Here is a 22,152-nt window from a genome sequence, read left to right as displayed (position 1 = left end):
CTTGTACAGCACTCTATCCGTATTCCTGACTGCTACGGGAAGTTCAAACACTTCTGGCCTTTTCCATATAACTAATCCTTTTGCTTACTCTGTTAATCATTTCTTTCAGTTGGGCTCCTCCGATAGCAACCTTATCACCTTAACCTGTCTTATCACTCCAGTAAGGCCTGTGGATCCTACCATGAAGAGGTGGCTATGGCACTTTGGGACTGCCAACTGGGAGGCCCTCAGGAAGAACTTTGATATTTACTAGAATGATTACTGCTTCCAGCCACCTGAGTGCACCTCATTCTTTATGAAGGTTATTCTCTCGGGCATGGAGGCATACATTCCTTTCTCATATCCTGTGACTAATATAAGAAAACCTTAGTTAATCATGCTTGTTCTAATACTGTCCTAAACAAGGAGAAGGCCTACAAAAGGTACCAATGCCAACCCACCCCTGAAACTTATATATCTCTTATTTTTCTGTCTGGAATCATATAGTCTGTTATTTGCTCTGATAAGAGTAATTCATTTGCACTAAATGCTCTGAACTCTCAGACTCAAATTCTTCCCATTCCTTCTGGCACATTGCCAGGAACCTTTCTAACAACTTTACTTCATTCTCTTTCCCTCCTCTTTTCTGCTCTGATGGCTCTGTAGCTGTTTCTTCTACTGAAAAGACAGAACTCTTTGCTCAGGTTTTCTCCTCCAGTTTCACTTTAGATGATTCCGGTGCTGTTCCTCCGTCTCTTCCTCTCTCTGACTTCCTCATGACTAACATTAAAATTTCTTCAATTGATACTTTCTGCACTCATTGGCCTCACTACTAACAAGGCATACAGGCTGGATAGGGTCCCTCCTGTTGTTCTCAAGAACTATGCTTCTCTGCTACCATTCTGCCTATAACAGGTAAACTCTTTTGCCTTTGTCGGATGTCTTGTACCTTTCCTTCTTGCTGGAAGTTCGTTCTCATTTAGTCTGTCCCCAAGAAGGATGGCTATTCCCAGCTCTCTAATTATCACTCAATTGCTTTAACATCCTGCATTTATAAATTCTTTTTTATGGAACCAGGATTCCATGGGCTTGAATGATGAGTGAATGGAAGTGTGACCCATTGAACTGGGCAAACTTAGGCTGTCTGGACATTGCTACTCCTCACCCTGTCCCAGGGTGGGAAAGGAGGTCTGGATGATGATGATGATTCAACGACATCCAACTCAATCCTGCATCATCTCTGAATATACCAGGGTTTTCATTCTCTCAGGATTTATCATGGAAAGAGCATATTACCTCAACTGCAAAATCTGCTTCCAGAAGATTACGTGTACTGAGCTGACTCCATGCCTTCTTTACCCCCACACCAATGTTGATTCTATACAGAAAGTTTATTTGCCCCTCTGTAGAGTACAACCCTCCTATGTTGGGAACTCCCCATAGGTAGCTCTTCTCAACAGGATGGAATCAAATGCTGTTCATCTCATTAACTCTCCTCCTCTTACTACCTCTCTTCAATCTGTCTCTTTGCTTCACTGCTGCATTTTATCTCTTTTCTCTTACTACTTCAGTCATTATTGCTTCTCTGACTGCATTCCCCATCCACTGCAATGAGCATGCTGCACCTACCTAGCTGCAAGTTCTAGCCCCTTTTCTGTCCAACTCTCTAATGCAGTACAGTAGTTAATGATTACTCCCACCTCTTCGTGTATGCAACAGGTCAGCTAGAAACAGGTCAACAATAAAGCTGTCTTCTGTCTGTATTTCTCTCTGCCTACAACCTCCAGTCTTTTAAATGCAATGTGTGTAGGCATCTCAAAATGATCAGATCTTGGCTTTAGCTCTGTCATTTTTGTTTTTTCTATGAGGGAATAATTTTGCTGGCTTTCTTAGTTCTTTCTTTCTTGCATTAAAATAAAAAATCTGTTAATGGCTACATAATATTTTGACGTATAAAACACAGCTACAGGAAGCTACCGTCCATTTCCCAGTTGCAGGTACTACATAAAAGAATATCATTAGCTGTATTAAGTATGTGTACATTTGGTCAATATACCAGTACAGTACTTGTAAAGAAGTGCTGGTACCACAGTTATATACTGTATTAAAACAATTAAAATAAAGAGACAACTGGTATTTATCATAAACTGAAGCTATTTGTACTACAAAGAGAGGTTACAAACCTGCCCACAAGTGTCAGGTTCATCAGAAGAATCCTCACAATCGGGAGTTCCATCACACTTCCAGCTCTTAGGGATGCAGATGCCTGATTTCTCACATCTAAACTGACTTTCCTCATTACACTGGTTTGGACCAACTGTGGGGCAGCCTAATTCATCAGATGAGTCATCACAGTCTGGGATACCATCACATTTGTATGATTCATGAATGCACTGCTTCTGGTTGTTACACTTGAACTGAGCTGGTGTGCATGCAATGGGAGGGCAGCCTTCCTCATCCTTGTTGTCGTAGCAGTCATTGTCCCCATCACATACCCATGCCTGAGGTATACAAGCCCCTGTACTTGGGCATGTAAATTGAAAATAAGAACAGGTCTTGTTGGCACAAAAGTCTCCTTCATCTGAACTATCACCACAATCATTCTCAGAATCACACTTCCAATTCATGGGTATGCAGCGGCCATTATCGCACTGGAAGTACGAAGTTTCACAAGTAACATTGACACACCCTGTCTCATCAGAAAAATCACCACAGTCATTATCGGAATCACATTTAAATGTGTTTGGGATACAACGACGTGAGCCACACTGGAATTCCTCCTCTCGGCAGGTTGCTTCTGTGCAGTTTTGCTCCTCATCAGAATTGTCAAGGCAATCATCATCTCCATCACAGACCCATGTTTTCTGTACGCACCGTCCATTTGCACAAGTGAAGTCCCAGGGGGCACAGGAAGGCTCTTCTTTGGTAGCATTCATATCCACTGAACAAGTCTGATCATCTGAGTTCAACTTCTCTCCTAGTGGACAGGCACACTGAGCTATTAGTTTACCATTCTCCCCTGCTGGTACTGGGAAACAGAACTTTTCACACTGCACATTATTGTCACATGGGTGCTGAGGATCAATGTTCTGAGCTGCACGACTGTATATCCTGATGCCATACAAGCGATTGCTTTCAGCAACTTCGGCAACAATTCTCTCTTGGCTTCCATCAGTCTTGTTCATTCTTAATATAGCATCTCTACGCCAGTCAGTCACATATAGCCAATCTGTAAACAAGAAATGAAGTAAGTGAAAAATAGATAGTCCCATATTATCCCCTTTGAGGTGGATGAGTTCACAGCTTGGCCACTATACTCCAGAACATTAAATGTATGTAATAAGTTTACATTCCTGCTGGCATTACATGACTGAGAAACACCAGCTGCTAACTGCAGATTTAAACCTCTGTACAGCACAACACTGTCACCCTAACTAGCTTACTAACACCAGCAGACTACTAGGTATAATTTTCATCATTACCATCATCATCACCATTATCATCATCAGCCTGAGGCAGTACACAGCAGGATGAATACCTCTCCTACCTTTCTCTAATCTGACCAACCAGGTGCTTTAAATTAATTCTGGTGACTAAGAACAGCAGATGATGTATTACAATTCACCTGGTTCACAATGCCAACTTAACAAAGAAAAAAAAGGTATTGTACTGCTGAGTTTCGATGGATATAAAAATAATCCAATTCCTCAGAAACAAATGGATCTATAATATTAGTACTGCAAATTATATTACCTTTTATCATGCTGTTTATATAGCACTTAACACTAAAAAATGCCAGGTGCCTTACATTATGGGATGGCCTATGCATATCACAATGTTTCATCCACATATCACAATGGTAAGCAGCATGATACTTTTCTTAGAGCTGTTCTACACTGCACTGCTACCAGAGATATCATCACATACCAAAAGACCCTCCCCTCCATCCATGTTTTTTTCTTTAACGATCTCACAAACCAATAGCACCATCATACTTGCACTTTACCGCTATTCCATCACATGTTTAGCTTAAACTAAGTACAAGGCTATAGAACATGTACAGTGTGATCACTTAAAATGTACAGTATTTCATATCCAGTTTCAGGCTGAGAAATCTGAACCCTCTGAATCTCATCAATATTCCATTATTCACAATAACACGTCCAACAAATTATAATTAAGCATTCATTTACATTATCCAAGATCATTTATAATTTCTTTTACATCCATATTCAATATTTCACATTGTGCCTTCTGTTAACACTACAGTAAAGCCTTGATATAACAGACTTCAATAGACTGGAATTCACTTTTATCAGAATTGAGAAGCTACCGGACTAAGTTCTTATATATCAGAAAAAGTCCAATAAAGCCAGAAGCAGTCTGGACTGCCTGACCACTTCAGCTATGTTCACCACAATAAGGTAAAGAAAAGACATGTTTATCAGTGTACAGTAAGTTATTATTGTATATATTATACTATTTGATTACTGTATTGAACGTATAATACAGTACAGTACTGCAATGGTAGTGAAAACAGTCTAAAAACCACTTCTGCAATCCGGACTAATGTCTGATACGGTATATCGGAAAAAGTCCGGGTTACCAGGGGGAAGTCCGAATGTCGGTTTTATCGGAATTTCGCTTTTTTTTTAATGCTTTGGGCCCTAAGTAGTCCATTATAGTGAGACTTTACCGTATATATATATATATATATATATATATATATATATAGTATAATAGGAAAAGTGTATGGTAGGATACTTATTGACAGAGTTAGAGAAAGAACAGAGAAATTAGTTGGAGAAGAACAGGGAGGCTTTAGGAAGGGAAGAGGTTGTGTAGATCAGATATTCATTCTTAGATCTTTAGTGGAAAAGTTTCTAGAGAAGGGAAAGAAGTTGTATGCGGCTTTCATGGATTTGGAGAAAGCATATGACAGGGTGGATAGACAAGGATTGTGGAAAGTGTTAAGAATATATGGAGTAGATGGGAAGTTGTTGAATGCTGTGAAGAGTATGTACGATGGTGAGAAGGCTGCAGTGCGTGTGGATGGTGAACTAAGTGCATTTTTCTCTATGAAAGTTGGGTTGAAACAGGGATGTGTCATGTCTCCATGGTTGTTCAATCTGTATTTGGATGGGGTAATAAAAGAGGTACAAGGTAGGGTAGTGGATGTTGGAGTGGCCCTGGTGAGAGAGGATAGTGTTTGGAAACTCCCTGTACTGTTGTTTGCAGATGATACTGTGATGTTGAGTGAAGACGAAGGGGAGCTGCAAGGCTTGGTGGATGAGTTTGGGAGAGTGTGTAAGAAACTGAATCTAAAGGTGAATGTAGGGAAGAGTAAAGTGATGGTCTTTGAGAGAGGTGAAGTCAGTGAATGTATAGCAAGATTGGATGGTGAGGAATTGGAAAACGTGAGTATGTTTAAGTACTTGGATAGTGTGATGAGTAAGGATGGAGGTTTGGAGGGTGAAGTGCTTGAAAGGGTACAGCAGGGAAGAAAGGTTGCTGGTTCTATGAAAGCAGTGATAAGAAACAGGGAAGTGAGCATGGAAGTGAAAAAGTTACTACATGACAGTATTGTGATACCAACTCTAACGTATGGAAGTGAAGCTTGGACATTGTTGGAAGGACACAAGTCAAGAGTGAGAGCAGTGGAAATGAGTTATTTAAGAGGAGCCTGTGGGGTCACATGGAGAGACAGGCTGACGAATGAGGATATAAAGAAGCGTTGTGGTGTGGATGTGGATGTGATAGGAAGCGTTATGAGGAACACACTGAGGTGGTTTGGCCATGTGGAGAGGATGGAGGGTGAAAGACTGATGAAAAGAGTGTATGTGAGTGAGGTGGAGGGGGGAAGAGGAAGGGGGAGGCCGAGGATGAGATGGAGGGATGGGGTGGAGAGGTATATGAGAGAGGGAGGTGTGAGTTGGGAGCAGGGCAGTGAAATGGCGGGGGACAGGGCGACTTGGAGGCGATTTGTTTGTGGCCACCCCAAACGGGATTGAGGTGTCCTGCAATAGATAGATGAATTAAGGGATTACTGTACTTACAAAATCTCCAAAGACTAAAGTTTGCATTTTAATTTACTTTATAGCCAGCAGATAAATTTATATAACGTGCTCCCTACGTGACAACAAGTGGGTTGGCAGAGGGTTGGTGCCCCTCCCCGGAAAACAACTAACTAAAAATATGAACAGGAAGCCTCGGACCAAGACTGACCAAAAGGTGACGACAAAGGACCAAACAAAGGACATGATACAGATGGCGATGTGGAATGTATGGGGTGCAAATGATGAGGTGAAAGAGAGAGAGATTGTCCAGGTGCTTGAGGGTGCGAAAGTGGATATACCCCTGTATGTGGATTAACTGAAACTAAATGGAAAGGTGAGAGTGTGAGAGAATGGGAGTATGGATGGGGTATATGTACGGGAGTAGGTGAGAATGAGAGAGCAAAAGAAGGAGTGTGTATTGTGGTGAGTAACAGATGGAAGGGGAATATAAGAGGGTATGGATCAGTTGGCTCAAGAATTGTGTGGGTAAGACCGAAAGTTGGACAACGAATGTGGGCGATTGTGTGTGTGTATGCGCCAATGCAAGATCGTGCAAGCAGAGTGACAGAAGAGTTCTGGACAAATGTAGAAGTGTGCATGGAAAAGTTTGAAAGGAATAAGAGAGTGTTTTTGATTGGCAATATGAAAGATAAAGTAGGGAATGTGAAGGTGGATGGAGTAGTTCGTGAGTGGGGTGTGCCTGCTGAGACTGATAAGAATGGCAGTGCTTTAGTGGACATTTGTGCCGGGAGGGGGTTGATGATAGCCAATACCGTTTTCAGGCACAAAATGATGCACAGGTATACATGGAGAGTGTTGAGATGGGTGGGTGGTGAACTGAATGAATGGAAGGCAATGACTGAATATGTGTGTGGATGAAAGGATGCAAAGGTGTGTAATGGATGCAAGAGCATATAGAGATTGGGGGAGTGGACTTTCTGAACACCACTTGGCGGCAGTAAGAATGAAGGTGCAAGTGAAATGGAGAAATAGAAGAAGGGAAGGACTGGAGGAAGTAGTATATGCAAGGCGAGTGGAAAGGTTACAAAGGAATGAGATATAGGCAGAATATAAGAGAGAAGTGGAGAAGCGTTTGGGTAAATATGGATTGAAGCAGATGAGGAACGTGGAAGGTATGTGCAAGGTATTCACAGAAGAAATCTGCACAGCATGTGAGGTAATGTGTGGGGTGAAGAGAAGACGAAAGGGAAGTGCAAGGAACAGCATGGTGAAACAAAAAGGTGAGACAGGCTGTGGCACAAAAGAAAAAAGTGTATAGTGAGTGGATGAGAAACAGGGGTGTTGAAGAAGTTGAGGGATGGAAGAGAGTTATATGTAGAGAGGAAGACAGAGGTGAAAAGAGTAGTAAGAGAGTAAGAAGAGAGTGGATGAGGAACTGGGAAGGAACTTGAGTGTAAAGTGGAGGGAATGTAAGAAAATGTTCTGGAAAGAGGTAAAGAGAGTTAGACAAGGTGGCAATGAAGTTAGTTGGAGAGTGAAAGATAAAAATGGTAGATTACTAGTGGAGAAGGGAGAAAGTGTGAGCAGATGGAGAGTACACCTTAAGGAATTGTTGAACATACAGAATGCAAGTAATGCAAGTATAAATGGCTGGGGAATGGCGGAAGAATGAGAGATGTGAGATGAGAGGAAGAAATCAGTAGGATGGAAGTTGTGGAAGCAATGAAGAAAGTCAAGATGGGGAAAGCCCCTGGAATTGATGGAATGTGTGGTGAAATGCTGATGCATGGGGGAGATATAGTAGTAGAATGGATGTTGAAGATGTGAAGATTGGCCTGGGAGGAAGGTAGAGTCCTAGAGGATTGAAAGTCAGGTATAATTATTCCCTTGTACAAAGGAAAAGGGGAAAAAGTTGTGTGTGTGGTAATCATAGGGCCAATTGTCTCCTTAGTGTAACAGGAAAAGTACAGTATATGGTAGGATACTTATTGACAGAGATAGGGAAATAAAAGAGGAATTAGTTGGAGAGAACAGGGATGTTTTAGGAAGGAAAGAGGTTGTGCAGATCAGATATTCATTCTTAGATCTTTAGTGGAAAAGTTTTTAGAGAAGGGAAAGAAGTTGTATGAGGCCTTCATGGATTTGGAGAAAGCATATGACAGAATGGATAGACAAGACATGTGAAAAAGATTAAGAATATAATTATGGAATAAATGGGAAGTTGTTGAACGCTGTGAGGAGTATGTATGAGGGTGCCAAGGCTGCAGTGCATGTGGACAGTGAATGAAGCGAATTTTTCTACTTGAAGGTTAGATTGAAACAGAGATGTGTCATGTCTCCATTGTTGTTCAATCTGTATTTGGATGGGGTTACAAAAGCGATACAAGGTAGGGCAGTGGATGTTGGAGTGGCCCTAATGAGAGACAGCAGTTTTTGGAAACATCCTGTACTGTTGTTTGCAGATGATGCTGTGTTGTGAAGTGAAGACGAAGGGGAGCCGCAAGGCTTGGTGGTTGAGTTTGGGGAAGTGTGTGAGAAATGGAATCTATAGGTGAATGTAGAGAAGAGTAAAGTTATGGTCTTTGAGAGAAGTGAAGTCAGTGAATGCACAGTGAGGTTGGATGACAAGGAAATGAAAAGTGTGAGTGCATTTAAGTACTTGGGCAGTGTGATGAGTTTGGATGGAAGTTTGGAGAGTGAAGTGCTTGAAAGGGTACAACAAGGAAGAAAGGTTACTGGTTCCTTGAAAGCAGTGATAAGAAACAGGGAAGTGAGCATGGAAGCGAAAAAGTTACTACATGACAGTACTGTGATACCAACTCTAATGTATGTAAGTGAAGCTTGAACCCTGTTGGAGGGACAGAAGTCAAGAGTGAGAGCAGTGGAAATGAGTTATTTGAGAGGAGCCTGTGGAGTCACATGGAGAGACAGACTGGCAAATAAGGATGTGAAGGAGCATTGTGGTGTGGATGTGATAGGAAGCATTAGGAGAAACACACTGAGGTGTATTGGCAATGTGGAGAGGCTGGTGAGTGAGAGACTGATGAGGAGAGTGTATGTGAGTGAGATGGAGGGGGGGGGAGAGGGAGGGGGAGGCAAAGGATGAGATGGAGGGATGGAGTGGAGAGATATATGAGAGAAGGGGGTGTGAGCTGGGAGTAGGGCAGTGAAATGGTGGGGGACAGGGCAACATGGAGGCGATTTGTTTGTAGCCACCCCTTATGGGATTAAGGGGTCTGGCAATAGACAGATAGATATATGAATTGTGTAAATGAATTACGCATCTATGGCTCATACAGTAAACATCAATAACTCTTACCATTATATATAACAAGTGAGAAGGGATGTCTGATGCTCTGGGAGCTGATTGTTTGGACATCTGTTCCATCTAATTTTGCATGCTGAACATGATCTAGCAGTGCATCGCACCAGTAAATGCGGTCTGTTGCATAGTCAATTGATAAACCATTGGGCCAACCAAGCAGCACATTGCGGAAGACCATAACATTGGAGCCATCAAGGAAACCTCGACTGATATTGGCTGGACGATCCCACTCAGAGTAAAAGACATACCTGCAAAAAATGAAGCAGTGTAGCACAGAGAAATAAGAGTAAAACAGACAGCAATAATATTTAATGAAAACATTAATTCTGTTAACTTAAAAACCCTGCTATTATTTGTCATAATACAAATCAGTAACGTGTAAGTTACTGGTCAAAGGGCAACATCCATTAACATATCTATTCCTAATTAGTGCTGAAAAAGAATTTACCTATTTCCAATTGAAGTAATCAGAAAAAGTTTTTTTCTTGGTAAGTAGAAGAATCTGATGAATAAGCATGCAGCACATGGCAATCCTACCATTTTACTGTACAAATGAAGTTAAAATGGCATTATTATCTTGAGCAACTCAATGCTTCAAGTTTTCCCTGATTTTTCAGACCCCCTATGATTTACTGAACTATTTGCCCAAGTCTGCTAAACACTTCTAATGTATGAGCCAGAGCATATGAAGATACTGTACATAACAGCTTAGCAAAATGAAACATACTGTATACTGATACGTCTATGAAATTTTTTGTGGCCTAGGAAGTGGGAGAAGATTAATGGATCAGGGGTTATAATGAATACATTCCAAGAAATATGTGTCTGCATTAACTGCAAATCCTACTGGAAACATATATGCTTAAAGTATGTAATCAACATGTGGCATAGCAACTTACCCTCTGTTTGGATGGACAACAATTGCTCTTGGTCGTTTCAAATCAGTAAGCAGGACTTTCCTATATTCAGGCTTTTCTGTATTTAGAACATTCAAGGTTCCTTTGCGACTGTCAATGTAGTACAGATTTTTGGAGACCCAGTCCAATGCTAGACCTTCCACTCCTTCATTCTGAGATGCTAACAGATTTTCGCGGCCTGCAAAAATAAATTATGAAAATGAGTGAAGTGTGGCCCGTACTATATTAGCCTGTTGAAATATTAACAAATACCAACCTGGTTGATTAAAAAAACATGAATTATAAATTACCGTGAGAGCATTCTGCATGTAGTGTATATTCACATTATCTTACAAAATACAATAATCTCCTAAGTCAGCAATACTACCAAGAACACAAAAGATTAAATTCTTTCTTCAGGTACCTCTGGTATTCTGGCCATTTTACCATCATCTTATTCCAGCCAAATGTCCCATATTCACATGGCATTAGTAGATCCAGATCACGGCTCTTAAATATCACAAATAAAAAATGAAGTCCCAGGAGGTAGGAGGCTGATTCAGTGCAAGTACTGGGAGGTGGGTGGCATCACATCACTATGTCAGTGCAAGAGGGCAAGGGTTTCTAGTTCCCTACTCCCAGCTATTTATTGACTTCTATAGCAAACGCAGAATACCTGTGTGAAGGTAGTATTCTCCCTCCTCTGTTCCCAAGAACATCACGTCTATCAAATTCTACAACTAAAGCACACATTCATACACAACTTAACAGATTATTGATGTCTTAGACATACTGTATATGTTGCTTGAGTATGAAATAAACAAATCACTTGGTTTCTATCCTGTACAGATCCTAATACTGTAATTTCTTTGAGAAACTATAATTTGTTGTCTGATACTGTCACTGGTGAGGTCAATAAAGAGTATAAGAAGGAAGAAGTGATACAGAATTGTATAAGTTAGTTTCATAATGCTAACCTGTTCCTTTTCTTTTTACTCTGTAGATAACATCCAAGCTAACATCAGAGTAGTAGATGTAATCTTTGCGAAAATCAAAATCTAATCCAACAAATCTGGCTGCTTTAGACACAATGGGGTTGATGGCATCATTGAAGTTCTCAGATACTGGATCTAACACCTGACCCTTGATGAACTTCTGCTGTGAATACATCAGGAACTCAGCAACCACTGAAAGAGCAAAAAGAATACTCGTAAAGAATGGTAGTGCCTAACAGTGCATAGCATAATATGTATAGTTTCTGTACTAAATTTTCAAATGGATAAGAAAAAAATAAAGGCAAAGATGCTAAGCAAATAATATGTAGAAAAACTTCAGTAACTGTTAATCGGTGCAAAAGCCTAATATCATATTTCCATGCAAGACAGGCTTCAACAAAACTTTTCCACTGACACTTAATTTCAAATTCTACATTAAGGCCCAGAATATCATTATATCAAACCACTAATGATTACAATTTGCCAAATGCTGGTGCTGGGGAAGCTTAGGATACATTACTGGTAGTCATTATTATATGTTAGGGATATGTCCCACAACATCAAAACTCTTGATACAATGTGTACCATTAACTCATATAAACTGGGGGAAACTGGTATATCAGCTTGAATGACAGCAACAGAACTTGAGGAGGCAATCCTTTTCAAATTTACTAAGATTCAGTTTCCAAAAAGGATATGACAAAAGGCAACATAGACTCAGGCCTACTATATATGTGGTGTTGGAGAGGGATACTTTCATGCAGTGGCACATAGAATATACAAACATCCCTCAACTACCTCCTTGTCTTCCAGAAGAAGGATGGTTGATCACAGAAGAAAAGTAACGTCAGCCTGCAGTCCACCAGGTTCACATTCATATGAGCCTGGGGCCACAACAACAAGTGCAAATGTAGCCTATATGCAAACAGAACACACAACAAGTTCTAACAGAATAATGCACAACTTACTTGAGCATGTTCGCTGATCAGCATTTAGCTTGTAGCCAATGTCACAGGCACAGCGATAACCAAGACCATTGGTGGCATGAGTGACAATGCACATGTGATCACAACCTCCATTGTGATTTCCATTACTTGCACTTGAGCATGGGTTAGGAACTGAAAGTAACAAATCAGTCATGTATATAGCTAAGGACAACAGTTCATCTAATGGTTTACTTTTTCTTCTCACTTTCTTTGGCAAGCTAATAATGGATTCCTTAGGTGAAAGAAGTTTGGAATGCTTCTCTGACCACAGATGATGCTCTCTGATATGATGCATCAGGGAGGAAAGTGACAGACATAGCCTGAGTGGGAAGTAAATCCAGTGGAGCATCGCACAAATTTTAGACCATGAATGTACCTCTCTTTCTAATGATCTTAACTCATTTTCCTTATTCAACTGAGGCTGGGAGATCTAAAGCAAGGCTCTTTAATTTCACTAGGAGCAAAAAAAGAGAAGAAACAAAGCAACACATACACTCATCCCTCCACCTGTATCATGGTAGGTATAATGCTCTTCACAGCACAACATAAGCACTACACTGTAAGATTAGAACATTAATAATAATAATAATAATAATAATAATAATCTGGTCTTTATAACTCAAAAGTGCCAGTTCTTCCTTTGGGATTTCACTAGCGCTCTACACACATACATTATTTTTACAATTAAAAGAATTGTGACATCTCTCATACATAATACAAGCTACATCATATACATATGAAAGTGGCAATAATTAAACCCTATAATCATCTGTCATAGTACCTCTCTCCAGGTCATAGCATTTTGAAAAAAGAAAGGCTTTCAGCTGTCTCTTAAAGGATTCAGCAGAAGAGAGCTGTCATATGGAGAATGGCAATCTGTTATATAATCTAAGAGCTCTATACACAAAAGAATGATCAAAGAAAGATGGCTGGTAAATGGCTCCAGGCTCGTTAAGACGCAAGGAGTCATCTCCACTGTGTAACATCACACCCAGGTGTGCCGATGGGAGTTTTAACAATTCAGCAAGGTACTTTGGTTCACCAAACTTAAGAACCTTGAATGTAATAAGACACACTTTAAATGCAATTCTAGCCACTATTAGTAACCAATGAAACTCAATCAGGAACAAGGTAGTCGAGGTTCTTGGGGCGAGACCAAAGATAAGCCATGCTGCCCTGTTCAACACAGACTGAACTTTTGTTAGTATATTATTTGGAAGACCAATCCACAATGAATTACAATAATCAACACGAGACAAGACCACTGCATGGACCAATGTTGAGAGGCACCGTCTGTACAGGAGTTTTCTCAGAGAGTACAGATTTCTGATATGCAAGTTACACCCTCTGACAACCTGATTAATATGTTCTTTGTAATTTAACTTTGAATTAAAATAAACACCCAGATTTCGAACAGAAATGTCTGGATGAAGCTGTGACAAGTCAATGTTCCTAAGTATATATATATATATATATATATATATATATATATATATATATATATATATATATATATATATATATATATATATATATATATATATATATATATATATATATATATATATATATATATATATATATATATATATATATATATATATATATATATATATATATATATATATATATATATATATATATATATATATATATATATATATATATATATATATATATATATATATATATATATATATATATATATATATATATATATATATATATAAAATATAATATAATATATATATATATATATATATATATATATATATATATATATATATATCCATCATCCAATCCTACATTGCCCCATGAGGAGCGTAGGAGCCCGGGGCTAGGCAGTTGGTCTCGGCATTTAAGATGAGAGTGACCAGCCTCACTCATCCCTGAGTGGCATTACATAAGCAATCAATCTCAACCACCCCTTGGATATAAACCTTCACCGGCTCAATCTGATTGGAGTGCAATAATTACCCACTAAACCACCAGGTGCCAAAATCTGGTTATATGGTTACCACCCAGCATAGTAAATGGTTTCCTGGTGTACAGGAAACCATTTGGCTTGTCACTCAGTGTAGAGTCACCCACAGGCAGAAGGAAAAGGAAAGAATGAAGGAAATAGACAGAAGAGGAAGTGTAAAGTCACCCGTAGGCAGAGGGACAAGAAAAGAATGAAGGAAAGAAAGACAGAAGAGGATGGAAGGAGAGAAGGATGGAAGAGAGGAAAGGGCAGACACCCGAAAGCAACACTACATCGAGTGAGTGGATGGTGAGCGCCCCCACCTACCACATAATATATATATATATATATATATACACACATAAAAGAGGCTGCATGTGGTTGGATGTGAGGGGCTCTAGAATTCCCTTCCATCTGCCTTCTAGTTGCCTTTGAAAATTTACAGGATACTGTATATAGTACATGGTCTGTTTTTTTTTTTCCCTCTCCATTTCACTGGAAATCATTCAACTCACTATTTAAGAATTGGAACCATAACACTCACTGCCTCCTGTATCAACAGAATGGGAGGTACTATAAATCTATAAGAAAACAATGTCTCTAACATAAAACTCTTGAGTTATTATCAAAAATCTTCTAGCCCAATTCCCCATGCTCACTTTGGATGGAGGTACTTAGAATTAAGCTTTCTTGTTTCTTTGAGGATATAAATTTGGAGGAGAATGGAAGTGGTAGGTTTAGTGTTCTCCTTTCCTGCTCCGCAAGAGATATGAGGAAACTTGCAACACAAGTTGTCACTATATCAAACGGATAAATGGCAACTGTTTCTAATTACTCCACACTGAGAGGGCTCCCTTAAGCTAAAAATCACAATCTACAAGTAACAAAAAATAAATTAAAAATTATCTCACTATACTAAAGGAGTTGACCATACCTAGTGGCTGCATTAATCCATGGACGGCTTTAATTGCTTTAGGGTCAAGTGTTTTCTCTGAGTTCCTGTAGACCTGGTAAATGCTGTCTAACCCTCTGTACTTGTCGACCCTCATCACCCCCTGGCGTGTACTGTCCGTCCAATAAATTTTGCTTTCAAACATTGTCAGCCGGTTAGGAGCAGGAACACTGGTTGACCCTGGAGATAATAAACTTCAACATCACACATCATCATTCTATTTCCCACTAAATATTTAAGTCAGTGACATCTACAAAATGGGAAATTAAAGCACAAAAGTGATAGAATTATGAACTGTTTGACGAGAGACACTAAATGACAAAAAAAAAATGAATACTGTATTTTAGTCAGCTAATAACTGTACAAAGTACTTCCATAAAACTCTGGAAAAAGTAAGGCAATAATAAAGCCGAGGTGCATAACTTTTTGAATATAAAAAAATAATAATTTATGTTTGAAACACAATACTACTGTTGCTGCAGCACCTAATTCCACATGAATGTCATGAACAATAAAGGAAATTGTAGCTGTAGCACCTAATGCCACATGAATGTCATGAACAATAAAGGAAATTAAATTATCTTCCATCATTATCATTTTGGACTCCTTTTCTCATCTGAGGATAGGGAGAAGCAAGGTTCAGAAAGCAAGGAAAGAGAAAGTACAATAGAAGGAGCACTATTAAAAGCCTACCTACTAGTGGAAAAGTTTCTAGAGAAGGGAAAGAAGTTGTATGCGGCTTTCATGGATTTGGAGAAAGCATATGACAGGGTGGATAGACAAGGATTGTGGAAAGTGTTAAGAATATATGGAGTAGATGGAAAGTTGTTGAATGCTGTGAAGAGTATGTACAATGGTGCAAAGGCTGCAGTGCGTGTGGATGGTGAACTAAGTGAATTTTTCTCTTTGAAGGTTGGGTTGAAACAGGGATGTGTCATGTCTCCATGGTTGTTCAATCTGTACATGGATGGGGTAATAAAAGAGGTACAAGGTAGGGTAGTGGATGTTGGAGTGGCCCTGGTGAGAGAGGGTAGTGTTTGGAAACTCCCTGTACTGTTGTTTGCAGATGATACTGTGTTGTTGAGTGACGACGAAGGGGAGCTGCAGGGCTTGGTGGATGAGTTTGGGAGTGTGTGTAAGAAACGGAATCTAAAGGTAAATGTAGGGAAGAGTAAAGTGATGGTCTTTGAGAGAGGTGAAGTCAGTGAATGGACAGCGAGGTTGGATGGTGAGGAATTGGAAAATGTGAGTACGTTTAAGTACTTGGATAGTGTGATGAGTAAGGATGGAGGTTTGGAGGGTGAAGTGCTTGAAAGGGTACAGGAGGGAAGAAAGGTTGCTGGTTCTTTGAAAGTAGTGATAAGAAACAGGGAAGTGAGCATGGAAGTGAAAAAGTTACTACATGACAGTATTGTGGTACCAACTCTAACGTATGGAAGTGAAGCTTGGACGTTGTTGGAAGGACACAAGTCAAGAGTGAGAGCAGTGGAAATGAGTTATTAAGAGGAGCCTGTGGAGTCACATGGAGAGACAGGCTGACGAATGAGGATATAAAGGAGCGTTGTGGTGTGGATGTGGATGTGATAGGAAGGTTATGAGGAACACACTGAGGTGGTTTGGCCATGTGGAGAGGATGGAGGGTGAAAGACTGACGAAGAGAGTGTATGTGAGTGAGGTGGAGGGGGGAAGAGGGAGGGGGAGGCCGAGGATGAGATGAAGGGATGGGGTGGAGAGATATATGAGTGAGGGGGGTGTGAGTTGGGAGCAGGGCAGTGAAATGGCGGGGGACAGGGCGACTTGGAGGCGATTTGTTTGTGGCCACCCCAAATGGGATTGAGGCGTCTGGCAATAGATAGATAGATAGATAGAGAGTAAACTTGTACAACTCACCCTTCAAAACCGCAGTGCGCCCAGTACCCTCATAGGTTACAGTTTCGATGTAGTCCAAAAGTGAGTCACACCAGAACACTCGCTGACTGATGATGTCCACAGCAATACCAGAAGCTTTGTAAATTACATCCTTAACCAGGGGCTGTATATTGGTACCATCCATATTGGCTCGAATTATGCGGTCAGTTTCAGCTACAAACATATACCTGAAGTAAAAGATCTGTGCCGTATACATACAGGTAATCATATCTAAACCTTCATGACTCATGCTGAATCAACACTCACAAACCAGTATTTTTCAAACAAAGCAACATGGAAGAATAATATACATTAGCTACTAATTAAAAGAAAAAAATATATCAGTTAAGCCGAACCTTATACAATAATTAGGTTGAAATTTGTCTCTAGTAGTATAAGGCATAGACTAACTGAGCAAGAATTTATGAGTAGATTAAGCATTGATAACAGTGGTACAGTCATGATGACTAATGTACTCTACAGCACAGTGCAATAAAGTATCTGTATTTAAACTGACAAATCTTTCTGATACTAACCCTCTCGTTGGGTCAAGGCCAATATCCTTTGGTTCAGTGATGTTACTTGAGAGAACAATAGCATGGTATCGGTCCAAGATTTCAAAAACATCAATCTTCTGCCCTAGGATGTCTACAACATAGAGTTTGTCCCCGACCCAGTCCACTGCCACAGCTCCAGGTGTTAGGGATCCAGGCAAAGTCAAGGTTGTTTCTGCAGTGTTACCAGATCCTCGTAGTTTCTGAGAGTACACCTGCAACAAAAAATACAGGATTCTAGTGATTTTTTGTGTAGCTGATACTATGACAATCAATGAAGTCTTAGTTATAGGCAAGGAAATTATTGTCATTCATTTTAGCCAAACAGTACATACAAATATGTGTCATCCATCTATCCAATCCTTTATTGTCCCATCAGGAGCATAGGTGTACATGACTTGACTATTCAGTCCAGGCATTTAAGGTGAGAGTGACTAGCTGCTCAACTGAGCAATTTTACATGGGAGACAAACTCCAACCATCCCTTGGAATTATACCCATATGGGCCATATCCAACTGGAGAACCTCAACTCTCTAAACCACCAGGCATCTAAAAATTTGCATTAGAGCAACAGGGCTAATGTACTACAACAGTACACAACACACAGACCCAACCCTGACCTCCCTGTGTGCATCAGAGAACTACAATGGAATCTCCTAAATTGCGCGACCCTAAAAAGCGGAATTGTAATATGCGGCAAAATCATGCCACAGTTTGCAATATCAGTTAAGTGTAGAAATTAAGTGAAATTCATGAATGTGGCCTCAAAAGTGATGCTTTTCCAATGCCTCGTGTAATACGCACCACCGTTACCTCAAGCTCACATGTCTTGCCAGGCATAAGCCAACTGCAGTATCCATCCATCCATCATCCAATCCACTGTCGCCCCATGAGAAGCGTAAGACCCCAGGGCTAGGCAAGTTGGTCCCAACATTTAAGAAGAGAGTGACCAGCCTCATTCATCCCTGAGTGGCATTACGTGAGCAATACACCCCAACCACCCCTTGGATATAAACCTTCACCGGTTCAATCCAATTGGAACGCAATAATTACCCACTAAACCACCAGGCGCCAAAGTTTGGTTATATGGTTACCACCCAGTATAGTAAATGGTTTCCTGGTGTACAGGAAACCATTTGGCTTGTCGCTCGGTGTAGAGTCACCCACAGGCAGGAGGAGGAGGAAAGAATGAAGGAAAGAATGACAAATGGGAGTGTAAAGTCACCCTCAGGCAGAAGGATGAGGAAAGAAGAAAGGAAAGGGAGAGGAGGATGGAGGGAAAGAAGAATGGAGGAGAGGAAAAGGCAGACACAAAACATAGTAATTACTAAACCAATCATATTTAGGCATAGTACTGTGCTTACTATAAGCCAATCACTGCCCTTCCCTCCCATGCCAAGCATTAAGGACACGCACTTGAAGCCCCAGTGTCCGACTCAGTGCACTGTCTCCTCCCCCTCATTAGCATGTGGTTCCAGTGTGGTGAGAGGATTTTTATTTTCCCCCCCATGCTTCCTCTATCTGCCCAGTGTTACCACGGCCAAACATAACTTTCCTAAGCCTTCAACTTCTTCAAGAAAGGGGAAGAAGAAGCAGCCAACATTAACTTAGGCCCAAAAGTTAGATGTAATAAGGAAAGTCAAAGTTGCCCACCATTACAGACTCAGCAAAGTAATTCTTTACCAAATGGGCATGGCGATTCCACCTATATTATAACGAAAGCACAATCTCAAGTTAAATAATTATGGTACATATGCAACACAGATGGTTAACTGTTGAACTGTGATGCAAGAAGTGAGTGGAAAAAAACAAAATATAAATATTTTGGAGTATTTACGGAAGGGGGCAGGTCACCTGTGGCAATGTTTACCGACCATTTCTCCAACGGGCTGCGTTGTTTACCAACCACCGCTCTGAATGGATGTGTCAGTGTATCATGTTTTTTAAATCCTCATTTACAGCTTTCAGGGCAAAGTTTTAAAAAATGCCCAGAAACTGTGGTAATTCAGGAATAAGAACAAGTAACTTGTGAAGACTCATTTCAATAGAAAATAAAGAAAGGCTGCATCTGATTGGTAAAGAATTAATCTCATAGGTATTCTTTATCAATGAATCGACGATTCTTACAGCGACATGGAGGTAGCCAAGGGCGACAATGGCGCCACATCCATTGTCTTCACACTGGACTTTGAGGGGTTCCTGAGGGAGGTTGATGAGGAGGAAACAGCACACAGGTGGCAGCACACTCACCTAGTGCTGAGAGGCTATAGTCTGCCTCAAGTCTCGGAACCCTCCCCCCTCCCCATCCAATCATGCATTGTCGTCAGTCAGAGTCAGGTAAGGTTCTTAAAATATTGTTCATTTCCATTAAATATGCTTTACTACTTTCTTTTCCAGGTTGTTAGCGTTCACTGGTGACCAGTTTAATGTAGGTTTGGGGATGAGGGGGGACAACTTTACGAGATGACAGACCCATAAGTAATTTTCCCTGTAAGATTACCAGTAGTTATTTCTAACTTGCAGAATTTTCAAATTGTGGCATGTGCTCAGTCTCATAAAGTCGCAATTTAGTAAAGTATGATAGGGGGATATGCTTTATGCTGCTTAATTTTTAAGAGTATGCCAATTAAAACTTATTCAATAAGCACTGTCAGAACAGTTTTCTAAAAGAGCTTTAATAAGCCACTACCACTTTCTTATAATAAACTACAGACAGTTATTTGATGCATATCTTATTCACTCTTTCTTATTAACTGTATTATAATGACAACCATATTAATTTTTGAAGTATCAGAAATTCATAACTATCTACTGTACAGTACATCCCCACAGTACGTGAGTTCCGAGTATGTGATCCCCCTTGTACACGAGGACCTATTTTTATTTTTATTTTAGTGTATTTTTTATTAGTACGCGAATTGAATTCGTTGTAAGCGAGACGGGCAGCAAAGAGTGGCCCAAATCCAGGGTTACCTCGAGTACGCAACATTGCCCCCCACAAGAAGCAAAAACGGGTGAAGGTGAGCAGCCATATTCTCGTTGGTTTAGTTAAGCCATATCCTTGTTGATTTACCTAGTAAAGCCATAATCTTGTTGGTTTACTTTATCTTAGGTAATATGTCTTAGATAGTTTCCCTGTATAGTACAATACTTAGGTCTGAAAGGCATCTCAAGGGTTGCCCATGAAGGGGGATGCCGCCTATGTGTAACTTTTCCCATAAGTTTATGTATTCACAGTACGCGAATTCCTAGTACGCAACGTCCTCTGCTGCCCAGATAGGCGTGTACTAGGGGGATGTACTTCTATCTATTGCCAGACACCTCAATCCCTTAAGCGGTGGCCACAAACAAATCACCTCCATATTGCCCTGTCCCCCATCATTTCACTGCTCTCCTCCCAGCTCACACACCCCTCTTTCATATACCTCTCCACTCCATTCGTCCATCTCATCCTCACCTGCACTCTCCCTTTCCCTCCCTCCACCTCACTCACATACACTCTCCTTGTTAGTCTCTCACTCTCCATCCTCTCCACATGGCCAAACCACCTCAATGTGCTTCTCCTAACACTTTTTATCACATCCACAACATAAGGCTCCTTCACTTCCTCATTTGTCAGAGTCTCTCCATGTAACTGCACATGTTTCTCTCAGATAACTCATTTCCACTGGTCTCATTCTTGACTTGTGTCCTTCCAACAAGGTACAAGATTCACATATGTTAGGATTGGTTTCACAGTACAGTACTATCATGCAGCGACTTTTTTACTTCCATGCTCATTTCCCTATTTCTTATCGCTTCTTTCATGGAACCAGCAACCTTTCTTCCTTGCTGTACCCTTTCAAGCACTTCATCCTCCAAACCTCCATCCTTATTCATCACACTACCCAAGTACAGTACTTTAATGCACTCACAATTTCCATTTCCTCATCATCCAACCTGAATGCATATTCAATGACTTCATTTCTCTCGAAGACCATAACTTTATTCATCCCTACGTTCACCTTTAGATTCATTTCTTACACTCTCTACCAAACTCATTCAAAAAGCCTTGCAGTTCCCCTTCAATTTTACTTAACAAAACGGTATCATCTGCAAACAACAATACAGGAAGTTTCCATACGCTGCCCTTTCTCGTTAGGGCCACTCCAAAATCAACTGCTCTACCTTGTACCTCTTTTATAACCTCATCCAGATAAAGACTGAACAACCATGGAGACATGACTCAGCCATGTTTCAGTCCAACATTCAGACAGAAAAATTCACTCAGTTCATTATGTACACACACCGCAGCCTTAGCACCCTTATACATACTCTTCACAGCATTCAACAATTTCCCACTTATTCCATAATTATATTCTTAATCTTTTTCACATGCCTTGTCTATCCACTCTGTCATATGCTTTCTCCAAACCCATGAAGGCTGCATACAAGTTCTTTCCCTTCTCTAGAAACTTTTCCACTAAAAACCTAAGGATGAATATCTGATCTACACAACCTCCTCCCTTCCTAAAACCTCCCTGTTCTTCTCCAACTAATTCCTCTGTTATTTCCCTAACACTGTCAATAAGTATCT

At 40.3% G+C, this 22,152-nt stretch overlaps 1 protein-coding gene across 4 annotated transcripts in view; it reads right to left on the bottom strand.

The window, feature by feature from the left end:
• Window positions 1-22,152, bottom strand: part of mgl (low-density lipoprotein receptor-related protein megalin) — a 729,243-nt gene that overhangs the window by 168,954 nt on the left and 538,137 nt on the right. For all 4 annotated transcript variants that reach the window (XM_080281751.1, XM_080281752.1, XM_080281753.1 and 1 more), the window contains exons 9-16: window positions 17,558-17,790; window positions 17,004-17,209; window positions 15,096-15,293; window positions 12,181-12,330; window positions 11,195-11,404; window positions 10,221-10,416; window positions 9,316-9,569; window positions 2,163-3,208 (exon numbers count right to left, since the gene is read on the bottom strand). In XM_080281751.1, coding sequence (XP_080137877.1) covers window positions 2,163-3,208; window positions 9,316-9,569; window positions 10,221-10,416; window positions 11,195-11,404; window positions 12,181-12,330; window positions 15,096-15,293; window positions 17,004-17,209; window positions 17,558-17,790 — 2,493 coding nt within the window. The remainder of the gene's footprint in view (window positions 1-2,162; window positions 3,209-9,315; window positions 9,570-10,220; window positions 10,417-11,194; window positions 11,405-12,180; window positions 12,331-15,095; window positions 15,294-17,003; window positions 17,210-17,557; window positions 17,791-22,152) is intronic.

The sequence above is a fragment of the Coenobita brevimanus genome, chromosome 91, assembly GCF_032717465.1.
Source record: "Coenobita brevimanus isolate Jiangsu-jjx chromosome 91, ASM3271746v2, whole genome shotgun sequence".
In the NCBI taxonomy this organism is placed as follows: Eukaryota; Metazoa; Arthropoda; class Malacostraca; order Decapoda; family Coenobitidae; genus Coenobita; species Coenobita brevimanus.
This window is presented reverse-complemented; position numbering and strand designations above follow the sequence as displayed.